General features: G+C 39.8%; 4 protein-coding genes and 1 long non-coding RNA gene across 7 annotated transcripts in view; 3 read left to right on the plus strand and 2 right to left on the minus strand.

Moving 5' to 3' along the window:
• Positions 1-10241, minus strand: si:ch73-390b10.2 (Golgi pH regulator). Its single transcript, XM_062070520.1, has 14 exons — positions 9994-10241; positions 9733-9792; positions 6177-6280; positions 5960-6066; positions 5775-5876; positions 5573-5693; positions 4356-4436; positions 4177-4286; positions 3999-4087; positions 3814-3906; positions 3636-3731; positions 706-795; positions 574-639; positions 1-508 (listed from the first exon to the last, which is right to left on the minus strand). Exons 1-14 carry the CDS (start codon positions 10033-10035, stop codon positions 302-304), a joined length of 1368 nt encoding a protein of 455 aa, XP_061926504.1. The 5' UTR covers positions 10036-10241; the 3' UTR covers positions 1-301.
• A 1401-nt stretch (positions 10242-11642) lies between these two features.
• LOC133665339 (dynein regulatory complex subunit 2-like) lies at positions 11643-12987 on the plus strand. The gene has a single exon (XM_062070610.1). The coding sequence runs from the start codon at positions 11644-11646 to the stop codon at positions 12985-12987; it is 1344 nt and encodes a 447-aa protein (XP_061926594.1). The 5' UTR covers position 11643.
• Positions 12988-15592: 2605 nt separating this feature from the next.
• LOC133665270 (uncharacterized) lies at positions 15593-20167 on the plus strand. 2 transcript variants are annotated; one of them, XM_062070521.1, is made up of 8 exons: positions 15968-16410; positions 18329-18406; positions 18496-18570; positions 18676-18702; positions 18821-19011; positions 19211-19328; positions 19482-19573; positions 19679-20133. In XM_062070521.1, exons 3-8 carry the CDS (start codon positions 18515-18517, stop codon positions 19837-19839), a joined length of 645 nt encoding a protein of 214 aa, XP_061926505.1. In that variant the 5' UTR covers positions 15968-16410; positions 18329-18406; positions 18496-18514; the 3' UTR covers positions 19840-20133. The 2 variants fall into 2 exon arrangements, with proteins under 2 accessions (XP_061926506.1, XP_061926505.1); XM_062070522.1 differs by lacking the exon at positions 18821-19011 and having other exon boundaries at positions 15593-16410; positions 19679-20167.
• Positions 20168-20326: 159 nt separating this feature from the next.
• LOC133664428 (uncharacterized) lies at positions 20327-21495 on the minus strand. The gene is made up of 3 exons (XR_009828582.1): positions 21359-21495; positions 21084-21154; positions 20327-20434 (listed from the first exon to the last, which is right to left on the minus strand). It is a non-coding gene; the product is annotated as an uncharacterized LOC133664428 (long non-coding RNA).
• Positions 21496-21869: 374 nt separating this feature from the next.
• The window catches only part of zgc:113337 (uncharacterized protein LOC503741 homolog), a 35725-nt gene continuing 31586 nt past the window's right edge, over positions 21870-26008 (plus strand). For both annotated transcript variants that reach the window (XM_062069040.1, XM_062069041.1), the window contains exon 1: positions 21870-22055. The gene's annotated coding sequence lies outside the window, so the exon portion shown is untranslated. The remainder of the gene's footprint in view (positions 22056-26008) is intronic.

Here is a 26008-nt window from a genome sequence, read left to right on the forward strand (position 1 = left end):
AACAATAAGAATGTTTATTTTGCCCTCAATACAAAAACTGCTTTTATTGTGAAATTAATGACATCATTTCAAAATGTACGTATAAAAAAGCGGTTTTGCTCCAGTGTGTTTAGACTAAATAAAAAAATAAAATGAATACAAAGTACAAATAAAACCTTTTATTCTGCATTTCTTTCCCATGACAGTCGTTTCTGATTCAGGAACACTGCACTGGAATACAAATATGACTAAAGATAGAAAACATGTATATTGTTGATGCTTTAATTCCACAATACATGTAAGCCTAGCAGTGGAGGGCGTGTCAGAAGGCCATGTGTTTCTCTGGCGCCTGCTTGTGAGCTAGGTAGAGGAAGAGGATGCTGGACAGGGCACTGACCAGAAAGATGACGTCAAACCAGCGGTGGTAAAAATTAAACTGCAGCTCTCCCAGCACCTCCGTGACAATGGAGCGGTACTCCAGCGGCATGCTCATGCGCATCAGCAGCACAGACGACACAAAGTACATGCCCTGACGTAGACAAAAGACGCAACGTTTACGCCGCTGTTTTGAAGTGGAAGAACGCGTAATCTCACCATGATCTGAGCCAGCACCAGCACAATGACGTTGGAAGACTTGCTGCTGGATATGGCGTAGAAGAACTACGAAGGAAGACGTGTCATTAAAACACGAAACAAACGCCGGTCGCCATTTTGTCATCCTTATACCTTTGTGAGTGTGATGAGAAGGCCTCTTATGGACGTCACGATAATGATGCCCACCAGGATGAAGGAGATGTGCTGGGACCAAAACTTCACCTGAAAGTCGAAAAGAATAACTTGAAATGTATGCTAATATACACCTACAATAGTTTGAATAAAACAGTCAGTGAGACTGAAAAGGTGTGTTAAAGTTTGTGCTATGGCGCCATCTTATGGACTAGTTTGCTCAATGCAGGTGCTGCGGGGTGAATGTCAGTATTTCCTTCTGTTTAGTTCGATCCTGCGCTCGGGATCTTTCTGTGTGGAGTTTGCATGTTCTCCCTGTGACTGTGACTGCGTGGGTTCCCTCCGGGTACTCCGGCTTCCTCCCACCTCCAAAAACATGCACCTGGGGATAGGTTGATTGGCAACACTAAATTGGCCCTAGTGTGTGAATGTGAGTGTGAATGTTGTCTGTCTATCTGTGTTGGCCCTGCGATGAGGTGGCGACTTGTCCAGGGTGTACCTCGCCTTCCGCCCGAATGCAGCTGACATAGGCTCCAGCGACCCACCGTGACCCCGAAAGGGACAAGCGGTAGAAAATGGATGGATGGACAGTGCTGTAAACTGAAAGTACAAGTGTTCTGTTTTCGAGTCATCCATAGCGTTTCTACTTCTATGGTTTCTCCATTCAACACTCCAAGCAACGTTTGTAAGTTTTACAATGTACCTGTGCTATTGTAATGTAATCAAGCTGGCGTTGTTAGCATTAGCTAATATGCTAACATTTTTACAACTGTCTGTGTTAGTATTATTAACTTACAATGGCATTCCTTTTGTATTGTTTCAGTTTTACAAATTCCTCAGTGAATTCACCACAATGCCACCGTGGAGTTATTGAGTCTGTTTAGCTGATTAGAGAGCTAGCATTCGCAGCTGGTGGGTCCATTACGATGACTTCTGTTTTGTTTGATCAGCCGTTTTAATGCCGTGTTACAGGCACCATTTGGAATCAATAAGGTACATTTACAAAATCTTTCTGTGTAAATAACTCATTTCCCCACGGAAAGACAGTGGAACAGGGTGCCTCACAATAAGAAGGTCCGAAGACATGCACCTGGGGATAGGTTGATTGGCAACACTAAATTGGCTCGAGTGTGTGAATGTGAGTGTGAATGTTGTCTGTCTATCTGTGTTGGCCCTGTGATGAGGTGGCTACTTGTCCAAGGTGTACCCCGCCTTCCGCCCGAGTGCAGCTGGGATAGGCTCCAGTACCCCCGCGGCACCGAGAGGAACCAGCGGTAGAAAGTGGATGGATGGATAACTCATTTCACAACGTACATATCTATTGCTTATAGTCCGGTGTGGCTAATATATTAACAATTTTGTTATTCTTCTAAAATTTAGTGGGTGTGGATTACATATCGGTGCATTCTATAGTTCGGAAAATACGGTATAAATGCATGATCAAATTAACTACAATTAACTTATTTTTTCTGAAAGAGATCATATTATGATTTTTTTCTACATTTAAAACACTTCCTTGTGGGCAATAAAACATGTAATGGTGGTTATTTGGGTAAAATGTTGTATAGATTATGTTTTACAGACCATCTTCAAGCCGCTTTCTGAGTGTCTCTTAAGGATACGCCGTTTAGTGGGCGGTTTTATTTACGTGCTTCCAATTAAACTGCGTCTTCTTTCCGTCAATCATGTTGTAGTTTTTAGCGCTTCCATAGCGAGTCTCCTGACAGATTTAAGTTAGAACTATACGTTACTTTGTATTAGAAAACAGTGAAGGATGCATGTGCATGTACGAGCCAGTCTGCCCCACATCAAAAGGATAGAGAAATAGAAAGAACTTTGTGACTACAGCGTCAGACTACAATGGCCGACTTGCACAAAGATCTATAGGTACAGTTATTCCATACTGACTTCACAAATGGGGGGAAACCACCACAAATTGGGCAAATTCTAAGCGGCTCATTTTGAGGAAGTCTGAAGAAAAGCAAGATTATTTTATAAATATCTCCGCAATGCCTCCATGATTTTATTTCAAATTTTCGGGACTTATGCAGATCCCAAATACACAGGTACCAATAGGTAAGAAACATTTGGTTTTGCATAATAGGTCCCCTTTAAGCAAAGTGTCCTGGACATTGCCCTGATTGCATATTTAATTAATACAATTTAAGAAATGTATTTAAACTGCATTTGTTGCCTGCCCCCAGTCTCTAAGATTATACTTCCATCCATCTTCTACCGCTTGTCCCTCTCGGGATTGCGGGCTGTGGCTGGAGCCTATACTGCAACATGAAAAATAATAATTTCAATGTATTTGGTAATTATATGCTAAAAAACTTACCCAGGTTACTAAAATGAGTCATCTTCACCATAGGAACCTTGAACAAAAATTAAAATAGGTTGCCCAAGATAGGCCTGATACACATTTTAAATAGTAGTGGTAGTATAGCTGTTAATTGGTTCCCAGCCTGACCGTGGTAAATGAGTTTCTGCCAAGTAGGAATGATTTATTATACATAAAATATTAGCTTACAGTTTACGACCTTCTAAATAGGTTTTTTAACATTATGAGTGTCCTTTAGACATAAAATTACACCTATATAAAATGGTTACACTCCTTTAATCCAGTATAGTGATGCTGTCGTAGGCTAAGCCAATCAGTGGCCATGATAATGAACCTCGCACTCTGATTGGTTAGGTCTCATCTAGTGGCCAATCCTACTGTAGTATTAATATATTTAGTTCAGTTAGCTATTTTCATGCTTGAAAATGCTTAATTTCTCCCACAAATATGTACAATTACAAATGTAAGTTCATTTTTGAAACAGTTAGAACATGCAATTGGCACCGATTGGGGTGGAATGTTTTTTTATGTTTATCCATGTAGTTTTGTATAAAGTGTGTGTATAAGTGTGAGTTTCATGAGGTCTTACATCAAACTGGATGCCCAAGTAGTTGACTGTTATTTCAATGCCTCTGGTCACAGGATCTGTCTTCCCCACACGGTCAAACACAATGTTTATGGTGGCCTATGATGGATAGAACACATCCTGTACTGTTAGAGTTTATAGTGATCATTCATGAACTCTATGCTTGTGTGTGTGTCCTCACCATAAAAATCTTCCACACACAATAGATGGAGAAGAAGTAGCCAAGGAAGTTGAAGTACTTTCCCTGGAACGTCTTGGAGTATTCGATACGCTCCTGAAAAGAAAGTGAGTCATTACTAGCAGCAAAATGTACAAAAAAAGTTAACCGTTTTGAACAGTTTTGAATGATGACTGTGTTCATGTTACCTTGGTGGATTGCAGGTCTACCGTCTCCAGAAAAAGTTGTCGACTGAGCTCCTCCAGAGCGTCCACCTCCTGCTGGATGAGAGACAGGTCTGCACCGAGAGAGACAAGACAGACAAACGTGTAAGTCATGTTTTTTTCCCTAATTAAGCCCAGAAGTGGACATTTAAATGAAAAATACTTTCGCTGCCCGTTTGCGGCGAAGTGACGCTCTTGATCATGCCCCACAATCCTGTCTGTTTGTTCTGGTCTTCTCCACGTTGGTACATCTGTCTCCGTGTCATGGCGATGCTACACGGGTACAAACATGTTTTTACATGTCTTATAAACTTTTACAATATGTACACTTTTTTAACCTACCGCTTTTTCTTGCTAACAATCATGTCCATAGTTTGGAGCAACCGCCTTTCCAAAGCGAGGATGTCACTGTCTGTTACATTCCTGTAAGAGGTCAAAAAGAACTGCAAATTAAGATACACATAATAAAACAATACTTGACTAATAGTAGTAATAAAACTGCAAACAGTAGCTTAACGATATCTAATATAAAAAAAATATAAATATAAAAAAATAAAACAAGAATACAAGTAGAAACCAAGTCAAATACATATTGATGAAATCAATAAATTATAAAACACATGCAAAATGTAATCTTAAAGAAATATAAGTAGGCATGTAATACTAATACCTGTGAAAAAATAAACATGAAATAACACTATACAATATTAAACATGCAAAAATTTAAATATAAAAAAGACTGTTAATGGTTATATATAATCGATACAGTGTATTAATATGTATAATTGTTATATGTACAGTAGTAACAAATACATATATATATATATATATTTTTTTTTTTTGCAATACCAAAGTCTACGCAGGTTTCAACAAGTTAAAATTACAACGTTTTAATCACTTTGTAAAGACCATAATAAAAAAAATTATACATCCGTCACACAGCCATACTGACCAAAAAGTACAAGTCGATCTATTGACATCTATTGACACGGAATTGTCTCGGATATTCAACCTTTCATAGTCATTTTTAAGACTTTCCTAAATTTCAATAAAATGTAAGACTATTTAAAGTGTTACATTTAAATGATAGGATTTTAGACTTTTATTAAAGACCCCACGGGTAGAATGAATAACTGCAACATAAAATAAATTAGACTTAGACTTAGACTTCTTTTTTATTGTCATTCAAATTTGAACTTTACAGTACAGATAAGAACCAAATTTCGTTACATTAGCTCATGGTAGTGCAGGATTAAAAAAGCAATAAGGTGCATATGTAAATAAATAAATAGGTTACTGTACAGATAAATATATTGTACTTTTTCATATGCGTCCACATTTATGGATGTATAATGAAAAATACAATTAATATTGATTAAAAAAAAATCATAACTTGGGCCTTGGCTAACTGCTGCGAGATAAAAACATGAACAAATACAAAATATGATGATAATAATACACAGTAGAAAACAACAAAGTGGTTGGTGACACCTGCATCTAAATATAAAGATCAGGCTCCAACGAAACATATGTATGAGCAAACTCAAAGCTGTGCCTACCTGAGGAAGTATGACATGTACGTGTAGGGACAGTTGACGGCACCAAAGCCAGACAAGAGAGCCATGAGCGTGACTCCAATCACACCGACACGACTGATTAGCTGCTCGATAGAGAGAATACCTGAAGAGAACATGATAACATAAATACATGTGCTGTGGTTTTACTGTTTGCATGCAAGCAGGAGTGATGACGCTGACTTACCGTGTTTTGGACTAAGAATGGGAAATGGGTCGCCCAACTTCCAGAAGAAATACATGAAGGTAAACCACACCATGCATGCAAAAAGCAACTTCTGTCTCTGCACTACAGTACACAAAGAAAACAGCTTTTGTTCAATACTGGTGTGTATACATAAACCCAGTCAAGTTGCGTATGTTTTTACTCACACAGGCGTATGTTGCTCACGACAAAATACCCAATATAAAAAGGCACCACAAAAATGAGAACCAGCAGAATCACATGAAGGTTCAGCTTCCAGTGAAAGTACCTGGAACTTAGAGCAGACAATGAAGGTAATTTAATATATTCTAGTTAGGCTCCAGCGGTCGGACAAGCGGTAGAAAATGGATGGATGGATAATACCAAGCAAGATCGTGTGCATACCTGCTACTTAAGGCACCCAGTATCTCAAAGATGATGAGCTCAAACATAGTACATGAAAAAGCAAAGGTGATGGAGAAGACCACCTGGACCACATACTGACGCACCTGTAAAAAAAAGAAAACACACCTTTAATAGAAATGAAAGCTTTTTGATTGATTGATTAATTGAAACTTTTATTAGTAGATTGCACAGTTCAGTACATATTCCCTACAATTGACCACTAAATGGTAACACCCGAATAAGTTTTTCAACTTGTTTAAATCGGGGTCCACTTAAATTGATTCATGATACAGATATATACTATTTTCATAATACAGTCATCACACAAGATAATCATCAGAGTATATACATTGAATTATTTACATTATTTACAATCCGGGGTGTGGGATATGAAGGGGGGGGGGTTAGGTTGGTATCAACACTTCAGTCATCAACAATTGCATCATCAGAGAAATTGACATTGGAACAGTGTAGTACTGACTTGGTAGGATATGTACAGCAAGTAGTGGACAGAGAGAGAGAGAGATCAGAAATTATAAGAAAAAGTGTCTACGTTTGATTATTTACATTTGATTATTTACAATCCGATGAGGTATGATGAGGAAGGGGAAGGGAGGGGAGGGTGTTAGTTTAGGGTTGAAGTTGCCTAGAGGTGTTCTTTTAGTGCGGCTTTGAAGGAGGATAGCGATGCCCTTTCTTTTACACCTGTTGGGAGTGCATTCCATATTGATGTGGCATAGAAAGAGAATGAGTTAAGACAGGGGTCTCAAACTCAATTTTCCTTGGGGGCCACTGGATGTAGAGTCTGGGTGAGGCTGGGCCGCAAGAAAAGATTTCTTAAAAAAAATATTTTTAAATGTCTTTATTTTTATTTTCAACACAAAATAAAATCAAAATATAAATGAACAAAATGAGAATTAAGTAAATAAATCAGTCATAAGTAATAACAAGAGAGGAGAAGTCTAGCAAAACTCCTAGCCATTATGGGCAACACCTCCCACCCACTACACTCGGACCTTGCGGGGAGAATGAGCACGTTCGGTGGAAGGCTCAGACCCCCAAAATGCAACACGGAACGACACGGGAGGTCCTTCATACCGACAGCCATCAGACTGTATAATGCATATGTTCCTTGACTGCACTTAAATGTAGAGTATATGTAGTATTTGTAGAATATATTTATATTATTTATATATTATATATATAATATATTATATATATTACATTATTTATTGTTATTCTTGTCTATTGTGAGCGAACTGTGGTGCTGAATTTCCCCCAGGGATCAATAAAGTACTTTCTATTGTATTCTATTCTAACAATAATAATTCGATTTCTCCAGTCAGCAACAATGTATACACATACACATAATGTGCAACCCGGTTCACTCTCTCATCTCCCTGGTATTTTGCATACTCCTCAGCATGTCTAGTTGTATAATGACGTTTTAAATTGTATTCCTTGTGCACGGCAACTTTCTCTGTGCAAATAAGACACGTCGGGGTGCCCCTGTGCTCAACAAAGAAAAATTGCATCTCCCACTTTTCCTGGAATTGTCTTTGCTCATCACTAACCTTTCTCTTCACTGCACGCTTTGAAAAAGACATGTTTGGGGTTGTGGAATATATTTGTATTTAATAATGTTTTTTTTAATAATGGAGAATAATGTTATTTCCGCAATGTGTGTCGTTCCGCTTTTCCTCCCGACAGCAACACGGCGGTCGGCGGAAAGTACCGGGAAAAAGTGACGGCTCCCGGAGTGTTATATGGCGTCATATAAAAATATATGTAGTGTTCATCGTGTGAGGCAATGCAAATCAAACAATAAAAAAAACAAACAACGGTTTGAATTGGTCCAGGTTATCGGGGACTTTATTACTGACGGACAGGTGTCGCGGTGTGACTGCAGCCAGGCACGTAAGACAACCCTCTTTTCCATGGCAACGTTTCTCTCGCTTTCACTCGTTTGCCGCATTTTCCACTAACGCAGGGGTATTTTGGACCCAAATAACAAAAAATTGTCTTTGTCTGGAGCCGTGGAGTTTACAGTTACGGTAGCACTATTAGCCCCGATCACGACTAACGTGTTACACGTCCGATTCGCCCAGCGACTCTCTGTCGGAGTATCATCGCTGGGGTCCAGTGCACCACAGTTTTGTATTGTCGCTCGCTCCTTCGGAAGCAACCGGACTGCTCGTTTCCCCCGCCCGGTCCAGCGGGAGCGAGAAAGACACACACAGTGACAGATAGCGAGAGAGAGAGAGCGCGAGAGAGAGAGAGCGAGGGAGGAAGGGAGGGAGGAAGTGCGCGTGCGGGTCTCATGGAAAAGCAGCAAAACGTTTCTCTGCTTGCATCACGCAAGTGACGTCAATGTTCGGCCCTCGAGAGCCATATACCACACCATGATTGGTAGATTCCTTGTAGCCCGGAAGAGTTAGGGCTACAAGGGATTCCGGGTATTTGTTCTGTTGTGTTTATGTTGTGTTACGGTGTGGATGTTCTCCCGAAATGTGTTTGTCATTCTTGTTTGGTGTGGGTTCACAATTTGGCGCATATTTGTAACATTGATAAAGTTTTTTTTATACGGCCACCCTCAGTGTGACATGTATGACTGTTGACTAAGTATGCATTGTAGTCACTTACGTGTGTCTGTTGAAGCCGCATATAGCATGTGACTGAGCAGGCACATTTGTTTGCATGGAGAAAAAGGGGACGCTAAACCTCGTGTCTTCAATATTGATGTCCTCATTCAATATTAATGTCCTCAGTATTGTTGACGGGTGAAAATCGGGAGGGTTGGCAAGAATGCTTCAGCTCTGCACACAGCGCTGTCAAGCGCCATTCATATAAAACTTGTGGGCCGCACTAACATTAAACGCTCATATTAAGGTGGGGGCCGCACAATAACGTCTCGCGGGCCGCATGTTTGAGACCCCTGAGTTAAGACGTTTGTTAGATCGGAATCTGGGTTTAACGTGGTTAGTGGAGCTCCCTCTGGTGTTGTGGTTATGGCGGTCATTTACGTTATGGAAGTAGTTTTACATGTACTTTGATATCAGGGAGGTGTAGCGGATTTTATAGACAAGGCTCAGTGCAAGTTGTTTTACTCTGTCCTCCACCCTGAGCCAGCCCACTTTGGAGAAGTGGGTAGGAGTGAGGTGTGATCTGGGGTGGAGGTCTAGAAGTAATCTGACTAGCTTGTTCTGGGATGTTTGGAGTCTAGATTTGAGGGTTTTGGAGGTGCTAGGGTACCAGGAGGTGCAAAGCGTGATCGAAAAAGGGTTGAATGAGAGTTCCCGTTAGAATCTTCATGGTGCTTTTGTTGACCAGAGAGGAGATTCTATAGAGAAATCTTGTTCGTTGGTTGACCTTTTTGATTACCTTGGTTGCCATTTTATCACAGGAAAGATTAGCCTCTAGAATGGAACCTAGGTAGGTGACCTCATCTTTCCTGGTGATAACAATGTCACCCACTTTTATAGTGAAGTGAAGTCATGCTGACAGTTTATTAATGATAATAAAGACCAGTAAAACATAACATGTCTCATCACAGTACCTCGTAGTCTTTGAAAAGCCGCCGCATAAAGAATAGCCATCCAAATCCAAAGAATAGCACCTGCAAATTGACAAAATATTAATGTACACAGCACTACTAACGTCGTGGACATGCCTTCGTAGATACACGACTAGTATGTTGTATTTAAGTTCGTGCGTTTACTTTTTATCGTAACCAATAATAGCAACGTTGAACTAAAACGCATAACTAGTAAGACAATGTCAATTTATAAAAACAACAACAACAGCTTCTCAACAGTACCTGAGAGGTGAACATGATGACAGAATCCACCAGAAACGACATGACGCGTTGTGTATTAAAACAGCCACTAAAAAAATCAAAGTGCAATAGTGTAGGATTTTAGAGCATACTGCCACACAAAGCTTGTTTTAGTCATATTAATAAATGATCAACGCAATGTTTGCTATTCTTGTTATTAATGCGTAAAGTTGCGACGGTCGTCTACAAATTACGTCATCGGTATGACAGTCGCTTCCGTCGCAAATTGATGACGTATGGATTACGTAACCCCACAAAATATGGCTTGTTTCAACTAATTTGTAATATATTATTTAATATGGCAATTGTTGTATACGTATGTGTGATACATTCTATGCATATCTTAAGAAAAATCGAAAAATATTTTAAAAACTGAAAATACGAGCACGAGTTCTGTCGTTCAATCTCAATCCATTGCTTGTAAATAGCGGCCATATTGAAACGGTACTGTACTTTTGCGGAAGTAGCATATTAAATGTCTTTGGAAAGTGTTTTTATTTTAATGTTGATATGTATGACATACAAGCATGGTGTTTTCAACGGTTCTAATTTACTTGGTTATAAAGATATTCATTCAAGTGAAGGCACCAAAGGTTTTGGTGCTATTAAAAATATGTAAATACATAATTCCCTTGTTTATCGCTGTTGTTTGGCTCTGGGCCTGACCATGGTGAATTCATTTCCGTAAAGAAGGAATTATCCATCCATCCATCCATCCAGCCGAAGTCGTGTCGCGGGGGAAGCAGCCTAAGCAGAGAAGCCCAGACTTCCCTCTCCCCAGCCACTTCGTCCGGCTCCTCCCGGGGGATCCCGAGGCGTTCCCAGGTCAGCTGGGAGACACAGTCTTCCCAACGTGTCCTGGGTCTTCCCCCTGGCCTCCTACCGGTCGGACGTGCCCGAAACACCTCCCTAGGGAGGCGTTCGGGTGGCATCCTGACCAGATGCCCGAACCACCTCATCTGGCTCCTCTCAGAAATTGAATATTTTCATACCTTCAACATAAAACTAAAACTGTTTAGGACATTCTAAATATGTTTTAACAATGAGTGCCCTAGACATGAAATGACACCCACATAGTTAAACTCTTTTAATCCAATATAGTAATGCTGCCTCAGGCTGAGCCAATCAGTGTCCACGATACTGAACATTGCACTCTGATTGGTTTGGTATGGTTTCTTCTAGTGGTCAGTGGCACTGTGGTATTAAAATTTTTCACTCTTAAAGCCATTTGTGTGCTTAAAAATGCTTAATTTTGCCCAAAAATGCATTTAAAATATGCTTTAAAAAGCTACAAAATTGGAAACGTGATGTAGGGAAGGACAACTGTATTTAAAATGTAACAAGTAATGTAAACAAATCAAAACTCTTTTAAATTACTTCCATATTGAAGTTGTTATTGTTGTGTTAATGACACTACAATGTACTAGAAATGTTGTAAGAAATAGGCCATAGTTCCAAAGGAAACATAATGACATCATTCTCTCTAATGCATCATGCATAGTGTGACAGTGACAGTCAGTGATGTCATCTTTGTAGTTCTCTCAATGTAATCAAAATATTGATCCCCCTCCTTGCACCAGCACATTTGATCTAAAATTGTGAAATTGTTGTGCGCAAACTGAGCAAGTCAAGATGCCCAGAAAAGGTAAAGGAAAGAAGGGCAAAGGCGCAGGAGACGACCCGAGTCTCCGTCCCCAGATCTTGAGAGACAAGCTGAAAAAGGAGGACGCCAACACGGTGGTGAACTCCGTGAAGCTGAACGACATCTATCGTGTCAATCTGCGCCGCAATAGGTGTGTCCAGCTCAAGGAGGAAATAGGGGCTCTTCGGCAGACGTTCGAGCGGCGAGATCAGGACCTAAACCGCGCTGTGGAGAGGTTTTCATGTGGCGTGCAGGATGCAGAGCGTCTCTCGTACCAAGTGTGGCGTGTTCATCGGGAGAAGGTGGAGCGTCTGCGCGCCTTGCAGGAAAAAAGGGTCAAGTTCTTGCTGCAACAGTGGGACATGGGCCAGGAGGTCTTTGACGGCAAGCTGGAGTGCATAAGCAAAACGATGGCTGTGTACTTCCTGCAGTCTCGAGTGGGTTTTGAGAACACATTAGTCCACTTGGAGCGACACCATCAGCAGGCCTTAGCGACCATCCACAGACTGTACAGCGAGCCCATGGAGGGTCACGCGGTGTACGAGAAAACCAAGGACTTTGAGGTGGAGGAGTGTTTCTTGGATCAGAACGTGAAGGTCCTCAAAAATCAAAAGGCAGAAAAGCGCTACCTCATAGAGAAGGAGAACGTGGAGTACATGGAGGAGAAAAAACAAATCTCAGTCAACACGTCCAAGAAGAGCGTGGCGCTGTACAACACCATCATCGAGACGCAGTCCCGGCTGGAGGCCACCGAGAAGAGCAACTCGGCCATGACGGCCAAGCTGACGTCCGCCAGGAACAACGCCAAGGCCAAGATCCACATGCTCCTCAGCCAGATGGCTCAGAATCGCGTGCCGGTCCAGACTATGATGAATGAGATCAGCATCCGCAGCAACGGCGCCGCAAAGAGCCTGAGGACGATCATCGCCCAGGGAACTAGGGTCCTGAAGCTGGCCGAGATGTGCCGCCATTTGGAGAGCCAGCAAAACGAACTGGTGGATGCTAAAGAACTCGCTAAAGAGTCCAAAACGGAGGCGGTGGAGCCGTCGGACATGTTAGAGTTCCCCGAACTGAAGAAGCGCTACAACAGTGCACAACTCCACCAGGAGTCTTTGATGCAGCACAATAGGAAACTGAAAGAGGTTAACCAGCAGCTGCATCTCCTCACCTATCAATTCATGGACGCCAAGACCATGAACCCTGACACCCACAACGGACCTTACAACCCCCTGCTGGTGAAACACGCCCCCGTTATGAAAAATGGCACCAATAAGCACCTGCACTGTGTCATCGAAGGCGTGCACGCCATCCGGACACTAACTATTAACAAATGAAGAACATACCGTAAATACTATAATTGTATCGTTTGTTTACCTAATTGAAAGCAGGCGAGGGGCTTAGTTTTAAATATAGTCCATTCTCGCTATTAGATGGCGAAAAACATGAAATATGTCTATTTGTGATACTCTAAATCCTCTCCAGTACTAATTTTTACATGACAAGAAATAATAGAGGCATTGGGGATGTATATCGTTAGGAATTTATCGATACTGATACCAATATTAATATTCCTTATGAATACCGGTATTCATCCGTACTCTTCTTATCAGTACTGTATCTTTATAGTACAAATAAAGATGTGAAAACATAATTTTTTATTAAGTTTTTATTAGCACAAGAGGTTGTCTACTACCAACATGTAACATCTCACAGCAGGGAAGTCTTTTATCAAAACATGCTTTTTAAATCTTAAACAAGTCAACTATGTTTGCAGTGCAAGGTGCAATGCAGTTGTTAGGTCATCAACTTATAAGACCACACAGATCCATCCCTGGGGTTATATTCATTACAGTTACACTCATCTCGAAATTAAGTGGGTGTGCATTTAAGCAAAGTGTGTACGGCAACTTTGTGGCTTTCCTCAAGGCGTTTGACAGTCTCCATCGCGACACGTTGTGGGAACGTTATGGAATCCCAGCCAAGCTGACCCCACTCATCCAGAAATCCTACAAGGGAATGAATGTCCTGCCAGGTCGTCCACGGAGCTGACCAGGCGCTTTGACATAAAGACTGGTGTCAAGGATGTCTCTTATTGCCGTTTCTGTTCCTCCTCGCCATCGACTGGGTGATGAAGCAGACGACGGACGGAAAAAAGAACGGCATCCAGTGGACCCTCTGGTCACAGCTGGATGACCTGGACTTCGCCAACGACCTAGCCCTACTCTCGCACAGCCGACATCAGATGCACGACAAAACGTCAACTCTAGCCTTCTTTAGCTTGCCAAGTTGGCCTCCACATCCACCCCCGTAGACCAAGATCCTGAAGATCTACTCTACCAACACAGAGCCAGTGAAGTTTGGCACAAACAACCTAAGGAAGTGGAGACCTTCACGTATCTAGGCAATGTGGTGGACCAACAGGGAGAACCGGACATGAACGTGAAAACCCGCTTTGGAAAGGCAAGGGCGTTCTTCATCACCCTCAAGAACATCTGGAGATTCCACCTAATCACAACGCACACAAAGGTTTGCCTGTTCAACTCGAACATCAAGTCTGTCCTGCTGTACGGAGCTGAAACATGGTGATCAACAAAAACCACCAAGAGTGTACAGACGTTCATCAATTACTGTCTGAGAGGAATCTTCAAGATCTACTGGCCGGAAACCATCTGCAACACAGATCTCTGGCAACGAACAAACCATGCGCCATTGGAGGAAGTGAGCAGGAGGAGAAGATCGTGTTGGATCGGCCATGCCCTGAAGAAACCAACATCCAACATCACCAGCTACAGGCCCTGACCTAGAATCCCTAGGAGAAGAGGAAACAAGGAAGACCAAGGAACATGTGGAGAAGAGACCTGGAGGCTGACGCCAAGCAGATCAGTCACACCTGGAGGGAGCTAGAAAGGATCGCAAAGGACACAGGGCGAGGCCGGGGAGTAGTTGATGGCCTATTCCTCACCAGGGGTACAAGGCCCTAGAATAAAATCATGAATAAAAATAAAATTATCATAAAAATAAACGTGAATTAATTAATGAATTAATCATGAGCTGTAAAAAGCAGTAATACCACTGAAGCAATTATTCCAAACAACACATTAGTTTTAAAGCGCATGCAGAGGTAAAGAAAGTCGCTGGATGCTGCTACTTTAAATGCAGTTACTGTCATCTTGTGGCACTAATTAAAAGAAATAAAAACTACATGAGAAGTTTGCCAACAGCCACAGCTGTTAATGGCAATGGGCCCCATTCAGCAACCGTTCTTAAGAACACATTTTGTTCTTAGGCCCACTTACGAAGTTTTTAAGCAGATTTTTGTATTCACCAATGTTTTCTTAGCTGGGATTTGTTCGTAGGTAAGAACAAAATCTACGAGTGCTACAGAGCATCTTAGGGTGGCCTATTTGTTCTTTAGTGTGACAAGTTTCCTTACTTCTATTGTCTAATGTTAAATTAATATCATGGATGGATAGATAGATAGATAGATAGATAGATAGATAGATAGATAGATAGATAGATAGATAGATAGATAGATAGATAGATAGATAGATAGATAGATAGATAGATAGATAGATAGATAGATAGATAGATAGATAGATAGATAGATAGATAGATAGATAGATAGATAGATGGATAGAGATAAGACAGACAGACAGACAGACATACAGCAAAATGAGCAATATATAGACATTTCAAAAACCGTGTACGCACACGCACACACACATACACACAAACAAACACACACACACACACACGCACACAATGGCAATGCTTTTGCTGCTACTCCAAGATGCCGCAGATCGTGCCCCGGGCAGGGAGCGCATATTTCACGACCATGTAGACCTATTTGCCCGAAGTGACGAATATTTATTTGTACGCTTTAGGCTACCGAGAGCTGTCCCCCATTCTTAAACTTACGTTTTGACATTATGTATTCCCCCCGCGGGATAATATGAATTTCTCTTCTGTAATCTGTTTGTGTTTTCTCCGTGTGTTTGATGTTCGGCTTTTCCGCCGGAATTGTGCCCTTATATGGGGAATTAAGGGCGTTTACCTATGCAAATTACAGAATTAAGGGTGTTTACATATGCATATTGTGGAAATAAGGGCGTGTTTATATGCAAATTATGATAGACACGCACGTGCTAACCATTTGGCATTCAGCAACTTAAGAACAGCAGCTGGGAACAATTTGGGTGTTTAAGAACACGCCATGAATTTGAATGGACTCCTCTTAGGAAATCACTTAGGAAGAAAGATAAGAGGAAAAGTTAGGAACTTATTGCTGAATGGGGCCCAATGTTTTTTGGTGCTAATCAGAGATATTGGCGGTTATTTGCTTTGAATCAATTAATTGCCATCAATTAATTGATTTTTAAATGTCAGTATTGATTGAATAGAGACAGTTTATTGGCGCTTCTGCAAACGGTATACAGTCCCACACAGCAGAAGACTGCTATACGGATCCGCCTTCAAGTCGCCCAACCCGCGTTACTGTCACATTCGTTTTGGCTTCGCCTAGAGGATACAGCTCCGCCTCTGAAAATTGTACGGTCAGACAGCTGATCCTGAGCGGACTCGTGTCTGATTCGCATACGCGGACGCGACAAACTAAACCGGCGCGCGCCGCCTAGAGTTATAGGCTCCGCCTACGCGCGCTGAGCCGACCAATGTCTGCACCCGCAGACGTGGACGCGCCTACTAGCGTGTACGCGCATGAGCCAAGATCTCTGGACTTTCTTTGCTGGAACACGAACGTAAGTATAGATTTATTGATTTATTGCTACATTCGCAGTAAAGATCGGCCTTTGTGTTTCCATCATCATTTATGTATGATTGTAATGACGTTGTTTGATATTAGGACTAGCAGTAAAACTTTATATTCTGTAAAAAAAGGCTTTTATTTCCAGCGCCGCCTCCCAGAATGCTTTGCATGGGGACGTGCGTCTGACGTCACGTATTCAGAAAATTCGAAATGGCTGCACGCGGGAGGTGAGGCCCGAGCGAAGAAAAGTGGAAAAGAGTGTTATTCGTCAAAAAACCCACACAACGACGGTAATTTTTTCGCCGTGCTATTGTAAAATTGTCTTTTATCTGTGTTTTGTGAAGCCGGTGAGTAACGTTCAATACAGTTAACTTAGGCTATCTTTTGTTAGACGCTGTGAATGTACACGTGTAGGTTACATGCTACGACATTCCACATATTTCCAACTGGTTGAAACGAAAGCGTATTACTTTATTGTCAGTGTTGTTTAGGCCCAGGTCGCTATTACTTCGTTATAACAACGTAACGTTAACAGAGTGGAAACAGCCGTTATTTGTTATTAATATGAGTGTGTATTATTTCTTTCTTTGTTCTTTAGTGGAGCTCGAGATCCTGTTTACTGTGGACTAGCTGTGTGTGACGCCATGTTGTTTTTTGTTTCCATTACAAAAAAAAAGGTATGTCTATGTGTTTTTTGGCATAGTTAATTGTAGAAAAAAATTATAAAATGAGGTGATGTGAGTGGGAAAAATTGCTGCACATATTAAGGATCCTTTTTCTTGATCTATATTTTTGTTATTTGCTGATGTATATATTTTATATGCTGTTTTTTATTTAATTAATTTATTAGAGACTATTTTATGCTTTATTTACCTTTTTTTATTATTATTATTTTATTTACTATTATTATTATTATTTCCACATGTAAGCATAAATAATTGATCATATTAGTACATTGTTTGATTGCTTTGCTTAATGCATTCCATAATTTAATTCCACATACTGATATACTGAAGGTCTTAAGTGTTGTACGTGCGTACAAATGTTTTAAATTACATTTCTCTCTAAGATGATTTTTCTCCTCTTTTTTTGAGAAGAATTGTTGTATATTCTTGGGTAGCAGGTTATAGTTTGCTTTGTTTATAATTTTAGCTGTTTGCAAATTCACTATGTCGTGGAATTTCAGTATCTTTGATTCAATAAATAAAGGATTTGTGTGTTCTCTATATCCAACATTATATATTATTCTAACTGATCTTTTTTGTAACACCGTTAATGAATTAATTGTACTTTTGTAATTATTTCCCCATATTTCTACACAATAACTCAGATATGTAACACTAGTGAACAGTAGAGAATATGAAGTGATTTTTTGTCTAGAACATGTTTTGCTTTATTCATTATTGACGTGTTTCTTGCTACTTTATGTTGTATATTTTTTACTTGAGATTTCCAGTTCAATTTATCATCAATCATTATACCTAGAAATTTGGTTTCATTTACTCTTTCAATTTCTATTCCGTCTACTTGTATTTGTGTTTGACTTTCTCTTCTACTGTTACCAAATAGCATTATTTAAGTTTTACTGAGATTCAAAGATAGTCTGTTTTTGTCAAACCATCTTTTTAATTTGTTAATTTCTTCTGTTATTATTTGTATTATCTTCTGTGTGTTCTCTCCTGAACAAAACACTGTTGTATCATCCGCAAATAATACTAACTTTAAATCTTTTGTAACTTTACAAATGTCATTTATCTAGACATTGAATAATTTAGGTCCTATATTGATCCCTGAGGTACACCACAGGATATATTTAGCGATGTAGACGAAACCACCACATTAATATTAAAGATATGGTTAACATTCTTAGTGCTAAAGATATTCCCCTCTCCTTGTATCCCTTCTCCCAGCTCCACCGTCTCGCCGAGTGCCAGCAAGAGTCATGAGTACTTGTCAACTCGACTCCTCAACTGGAGATAACTTTCTAGGTAAAGACTGATCTCCAAAATAATATCTCAGCATCCATTAACCATGGTTAACAGATCACAACCATTTAATACCAATGTATCTCCCTTAGCACCTCACCATGGGGAAGGATGTATTCATATGCCTTCACCAGCACCTGCATTAAACATGCAGAGAGTTACACAAGGTAGGGACTGATCTCTGTATACACTACACCCATAATTTCAAACCCTACTTTACAATTGAGCTGAAGTTCTGACTATTATGACATGTACTTTTACCTTTCTTATAGTTCTTACCACCTTGGGGCACCATTCAGGTAAAATCTCAGCTCATCTTACTTGCTTATTTGTATACACTAACACATGTGCATGCTTTTGTCCACGTTGTTCCTTTGACGATGAATAAATACCCATTTTCTTTCTTTCTACATTAAGGGTGCCTTTTCATCTGATTAAATTTATAATGAACAGGGACATTGCGGTTGTCCCAAGTGGATGGTATGATGATAGGATGGTTTTCTGGCCCAGCTATAAAAACACCGACAGAATTGAAAGGGCAGCTTTAAATGAGGAGCAGCATGAGCCAAACTGGCCAAGATTTGACGTTTCTGTTGTCCGAACTTGTGGTATGCAAATTCATAATCTTGTTTAAAAATAACGTCATAGTTGCTTCTCTTTATGCTTGGAATAACCTATTGTGTCTATGTTCTGACCAGGTCTCTTGTAAGAGAGAGACCTGATTTATCATCATCAATAATAATAATATTCTGTTCAGCTCTACAGCTAATTTGAAACTCATGTTCATTTTAACATATTCAATTTTAGACAACTACAAAGACGCATTAAAAATAATGCAACAATATGGAAAGGGCTGCGACACCTCAGACCTGCAATCTGAGGCAGAGAACGAGGAGCTGCCAGAAAAAAGGAACAGGAAGCCAGTGTAAGTGTGTTCCGTCTTGTTTTTGTCATGTTTCTACAGTAATAGGAAGGTTATTTCCGGTAGCATTCAAAAATAGACCAGAGATGCTTGTACTATATGTATATTTGGCAATTTTGGTATTGCAATAATCCTAATGATATGGTTACCCAACAGCCATCGTCTCGGGGACTCAGATGATAGCGAAGAAGACCCGGGAAATAGTGACCTCACATCTCTGGGGTTGGCAAGCCAATTGCACAGGCAGAGTAAGGAATAATCTCTTAACATCGAAAACAACAAAACCACCAAAAGATATGGTTAACATTCTTAGTGCTAGAGATATTCCCCTCTCCTTGTATCCCTTCTCCCAGCTCCACCATCTCGCCGAGTGCCAGCAAGAGTCATATACAGCAAAAACACTCCGCGGCGGATCCCCCGCGCAGGTATCGCGCTTTCCGGAACGGAACCGCGAAACGGACCAGTATCGGCGTCCATTTGCACTCAGGAACGTATCCGCCACGGCGGCAGGTAGCGGATCCGCCGTGGCGGCGCGCTGCATCCACTCCGCACCCAAGATCAAAGCCTAACCTCCCGCCGCGGACCAGCAACGGACTCATAAAAACCCTGGCTCATCTGGCCGTTTTGGACCCCTTTATCTTATTTTCAAAATCCCTTCTGTTCTTGCTGTAGGATAAAATAGGAAACTAAAAAATTCACTAAGCCCTACTACAGCAATATAGGCTTACATATGCATTGCCTTGTATTTTTAAACTAACAATATTGTCAATAGGAAGAAACAGAAAATGGTCAATTCACTCTATAAAGTAAATATATATAATATATATTTAAAAAGTAAATATACATATTTAATCTATTAGGCTACAACTTCAAGGAAACGCTGCTCCATGCACAGCTAACATATCAGAAAATGAATAACTGGTGAATGACAAGAAGTCCAATAAAAGGTTGTTTATTTATAGGTATACATCTCTATTCCTCCTGAGGAGGTGGAAGCGGGACTCGTCTCCTCGTTGCCCGATCCCCCGCCAAGTTGAACCACCTGATGGCGTGTTTGGTGACCTCAGCGTCCGTGGCTGACCTTGTCAACACATTTTTACTCGCAGCACCTGTAATCAAACAAGATTACAAGACAGATACGTTTATGTTTATGGTAGGAAGCATCCAAAGCCAAGTATGCTTACACAATACAAAATATGTGATAGGTATTAAGGAGATTACATTTGGAAAAGAAAACATGACTTAAAGTTACTGGAGGTGGTTAAAATAAGGTGCGTAAACTATTAATTTGTGATCAGGGTATAGGTTAATCGTTATGTGGTTCCTAGATCAGAGTACTTGTTTGGCTCTGTTGGATGACGGCGGCGGGGGTTTGGGGGTGGGGGGCATAAATAAATATCCATAACCCAACTTTTGGAGGTTGACATTGTTTTCTTATTATATTTGTACTATCATTCTATGTTTGTATTCGTGTAGGCCAGGGGTGTCCAAAGTGCGGCCCGGGGGCCATTTGCGGGCTGCAGGTCATTTTTTAACGGCCCCAGGGCACATTTTTAAAAAATATGATCAAAATAAATAAAAAACATTAAAAGTGGTATTTAAAGAGCAAACAGGTGAAATGTAACAAGAAAATGTAGCAATGTTTACTGTAATCACACAAAGCTGCCATGTAGGCTGTTTCTTTCTTTAAAAAATAATAATGAATCAAAATCAATGTCATTATGAAATATTGACCTATTCAAGGCTTAAGAAGTTTACCTTCGCAATCAGCTGGTCTTGGTTGTGCTTAATAGTTTCCAGCAGGCTAAGGATGTGGATTACCCCAGGCGCTGTTGACAAACAGCAGTATAAAATTAACATGTTTCAGTGTTTATCCTCATTACTCATAATCCTGACATTAGCTATTGACCTTAGTTAATGACAAAAGTTATTGACAAAGTTTGAAGAAAATATGTGATTGCTTGTGAATTTGAATTTTTTTCCAAAATTTGTGGCACAGAATGACCATCCGGTATTTGTCAGTTATTGCTCACCAGAGCAGGAAATGTTGTCGGCCATTCTTCCCCCTCGCCATGTTGGCCTGTAGGCCAGGCTGGATCCAGGCTCCTCTGTCTGCCACATGTTGAGGGCTGCTGGTGAGGGGGGTGGAGGGAGTCGAGGAGGGACTGCCATTCCTAGTGAGGTGGGCATTGTGAGAGAGCCATCAGTTAACCATGACTGGTAATACCCAAGGGGCCTATCTATACACTAATATTTCAGAGATCAGTCCCTAAGACCTCCGCCAAGGCGAAACATCTATATTCCACTCAAGCAACAGTAAAAGGTGACTACTAAATCATTCCAAAAATGTTGTTTTGCTTGCTAACCAAACAGCGATCAAAACAATACGTCGCATTCTTGTGTACAAGAGCAGCAAATTAAATAGACTTTTCTCCTGCTTTCATATATTGTTCTTCAACACCAGCACGCTAGAGGGCGCTGTGAGTCCAATCCCAATGCTTCCCAATGGCCTTTCCTCTCCTCCCACATCTTCCCTTCTGTCTGTGCTCCTCATCAGTGCAATCTGGAGCTTCACCCTGCTGGTGCACATTTGGTTGCACAATTGAAAACACTCAGGAGTTTTAAAAAAATATCTCTTTGTTGTTCTTTAAAAGTGATATTAGGAAGCCACAGTGACTTGGGCTATGTTGCTGAAGTAGAACAGCACCCAGCATCTGGTGACAAGGAAAGGTAAGTGCCTTGTTTTGAAGATTTTAAGAGTATTTCCTGCATGAAAGCATATATAATTAGCGTGTAAATGCTGTGTTTTAGTTTAGTGGCTTGACCACTTTGGAGGGAGTTATTTTACTTGCGCAGATGTTGCATTGTGCTAAATTTTAGGGTTTGTTGGATCCTTTGAACTGAAACTTTGGAACTTTTACTACACTTTTAGACCTAAATCAGTACAATGTTGATGTTATAATGTTACCTGAATTTAAGTTTGGGATCCACAGGGAGACATTACAGGGTACATACATACATACATATACATCTTCCTATTTAAATGTATTACCATGACGTAATTGCTATTTATAACTTATATTGTCACTGTACATACTTTAGGCATCTTTAATTAATAAAAGAAAACACAAAATCCCAAGTTTTAGTTGGACAATAATGTAATTTATATTTGTTTTGGATGAAAAGAAAATAACTCACAAGATTTGGAGATACATGTGTTTTGTGTGTTTTGATCTGCCTCTATGAAGAGTTTATAGATAAGTTATAAAATGGTTAACATATGTAACAAAACTTTACCAACACGTTGCACATCTCTGTAAAATATGGAGTTCATGTTTAACACAAATAAATTGACCAGAATATTTTCCGGGAAAATCAGCATCCTTCTAGCAATGGACGTCTGTGTTTTGCATAACAAGGCTACTTTTTTTTTCTGAAAATGTGTAACTCTGACAAAAAAAAGCAGTAGTGGTAGTTTAGAATACAGCAAAAATAGATACGTTTACGTTCACATAGTTTGGTGCAATGTTTAACAAGTGTTATCTTCTTACAAAAACCTAATCTACCTCCACAGTAGATAATTTTACTTGGCATAACAGGGCTATTATTTCCTCGAAAAATGTGTAATTCTGACAAACAAAATAGTAGTAGTAGTTCAGAAAAAATCAAAAACAAATGTTCCCCTCTCGTTAACGTTTAAATAGTTTAATGCCAATTTTTAACTAGTGTCATATTCTGACAAAATACCTGTTATACGTTTACAGTGGACATTTGTGCTTGGCATAACGGGACTATTTTCTTTTTTTTTTAATGAGAAAATCTGACAAAAGAAAAAGACCAAAAACAAATATCCACTACAGTGAATGTTTACATAATTTAATGCAGTTTTTAACAAGTTCCATCTTCTTACAAAAGACCTGATATACCTCCACAGTGGACATTTGTGTTTTGCATAATAGGGCTATTTTTTCTCCAAAAATCTGTAACTCAAGAAACAGAAGTAGTAGTTTAGAACAGGGGTCTCCAAACTATACGGATACGGCCTGCCTGCGTCCAAAATCCGGCCTGCGGGAAGTGCCAAATTTTTATTATAATTTTTTAAAATCTGTCTTAGACACTGAGGCAAATCATATTGTCTAAAAATGCATTTTCTCATCGATAACGTGACATCATCGCGCCGCAGTGTCGGGCGAGCGTGCGGTAAGTGTGCGAGGAATAATATATATACATATACAGCCCGGGGCCCGGCCAAATTCTTTTAACCCAGTGCGGCCCCCGAGTCAAAAAGTTTGGGGACCCCTGGTTTAGAAAAAAAAAAAAAAAAAACGTCCACTGCAGTAGACGGTTTACATAGTTTGGTAACATTTTTAACAAGTGTTATCTTCTTACAAAAACCTAATCTACTTCTTCAATGGACGTTTGTGTTGTGCATAACAAGGCAATTTGTTTTCCAAAAATCTGAAACCCTGACAAAAAAAAATGGCTGTAGTTATCGTTAAGAATAGATCAAAAACAAAGTTTGAAGCAATTTTTAACTACTGTCATTTTCTTACAAAAGACCTTTAAATACAGTGGCCATTTGTGCTTGGTATAACAGGGCTATATAAACAAATGTGCACCGCAGTGGGCGTTTGCATAATTTAATGCAATTTTAAGCTTTTCTTAAAGTTAAAGTTAAAGTCCCAACAATAGTCACACGCACACACTAGGTGTGCTGAAATTATCCTCTGCATTTGACCCATTATCATGTTCACCCCCTGGGAGGTGAGGGGAGCAGTGAGCATCAGGGGTGGCCGTGCTCGAGAATCATTTTGGTAATTTAACCCCCAATTCCAACCCTTGATGCTGCGTGCCAAGCAGGGAGGCAATGGGTCCCATTTTTATAGTCTTTGGTATGACTCGGCCGGGGTTTGAACTCACAACCTTCCAGTCAATTCTTCCTATACTCCTTTTCGGCAGTAATGGGCAATATCAGGCTACGTGTAGCTAAGCTACGTAGCTTAACTACATTTCCCAGTAGCTTTGTGGTAGTTTAGCTACTTTTTGAAAGAGTAGCTTTTCCTGTGGCTTAGCTATTTTTAGACCAGGGGCCACCAACACGGTGCCCGGGGGCACCAGGTAGCCCATAAGGACCAGATGAGTAGCCCGCCGGCCTGTTCTAAAAATAGCTCAAATAGCAGCACTTACCAGTGAGCTGCCTCTATTTTTTAAATTGTATTTATTTACTAGCAAGCTGGTCTCGCTTTGCCCGACATTTTTAATTCTAAGAGAGACAAAACTCAAAAAGAATTTGAAAATCCAAGAAAATATTTTAAAGACTTGGTCTTCACTTGTTTAAATAAATTCATTAATTTTTTTACTTTGCTTCTTATAACTTTCAGAAAGACAATTTTAGAGAAAAAATACAACCTTAAAAATGATCTTAGGATTTTTAAACACATATACCTTTTTACCTTTTAAATTCCTTCCTCTTCTTTCCTGACAATTTAAATCAATGTTCAAGTATTTTTTTTTTTAATTGTAAAGAATAATAAATACATTTTAATTTAATTCTTCATTTTAGCTTCTGTTTTTTCGACGAAGAGTATTTGTGAAATATTTCTCCAAACTTATTATGATTAAAATTCAAAAAAATTATTCTGGCAAATCTAGAAAATCTGTAGAATCAAATTTAAATCTTATTTCAAAGTATTTTGAATTTATTTTAAAATTTTTGTTCTGGAAAATCTAGAAGAAATAATGATTTGTCTTTGTTAGAAATATAGCTTGGTCGAATTTGTTATATATTCTAACAAAGTGTAGACTGGATTTTAACCTATTTAAAACATGTCATCAAAATTCTAAAATTAATCTTAATCAGGAAAAATTACTAATGATGTTCCATAAATTATTTTTTTAAGTTTTTCTCTTCTTTTTTTCGGTTGAATTTTGAATTTTAAAGAGTTAAATTGAAGATAAACTATGTTTCAAAATGTAATTGTCATTTTTTTCGTGTTTTCTCCTCTTTTAAACTGTTCAATTAAGTGTAAATATCATTAATTATTAATAATAACATAGAGTTAAAGGTATATTGAGCAAATTGGCTATTTCTGGCAATTTATTTAAGTGTGTATCAAACTGGTAGCCCTTCGCATTAATCAGTACCCAAGAAGTAGCTCTTGGTTTCAAAAAGGTTGGTGACCCCTGTTTTAGACCCATATGTAGCCTGTAGCTTACATCAAAGCTACAAGCTACAATATCCATCCATCCATTTTCTACCGCTTGTCCCTTTCGGGGTCGCGGGGGGCGCTGGAGCCTATCTCAGCTGCATTCGGCCGGAAGGCGGGGTACACCCTGGACAAGTCGCCACCTCATCACAGGGCCAACACACATAGACAGACAACTTTCACGCTCACAATAATGCACGGCTAATCCAGGTCAAAAAAATACAGAGAAAATACAATGACCTGGATGAATGACAACATCCATACATACGGAGAAAATCCAGAAAGATTGGTTGGTGTTTGTATGGTGAGTCACAATTGGTTGAGGTTTGGGCAAAACAATATGGACTGGCCAATCAGAGGCAAGGCGGGTCATCAAAACTCGTAAACAAAATCAGAACAATCACGCACTCATGTCACATGACAACTCAAAGAAAATGGCGGTGGGATTCTCTCCCGCAGATAAGATTTTTCCTTTAG

This window comes from Entelurus aequoreus, linkage group LG14 (assembly GCF_033978785.1).
Source record: "Entelurus aequoreus isolate RoL-2023_Sb linkage group LG14, RoL_Eaeq_v1.1, whole genome shotgun sequence".
Lineage (NCBI taxonomy): Eukaryota > Metazoa > Chordata > Actinopteri > Syngnathiformes > Syngnathidae > Entelurus > Entelurus aequoreus.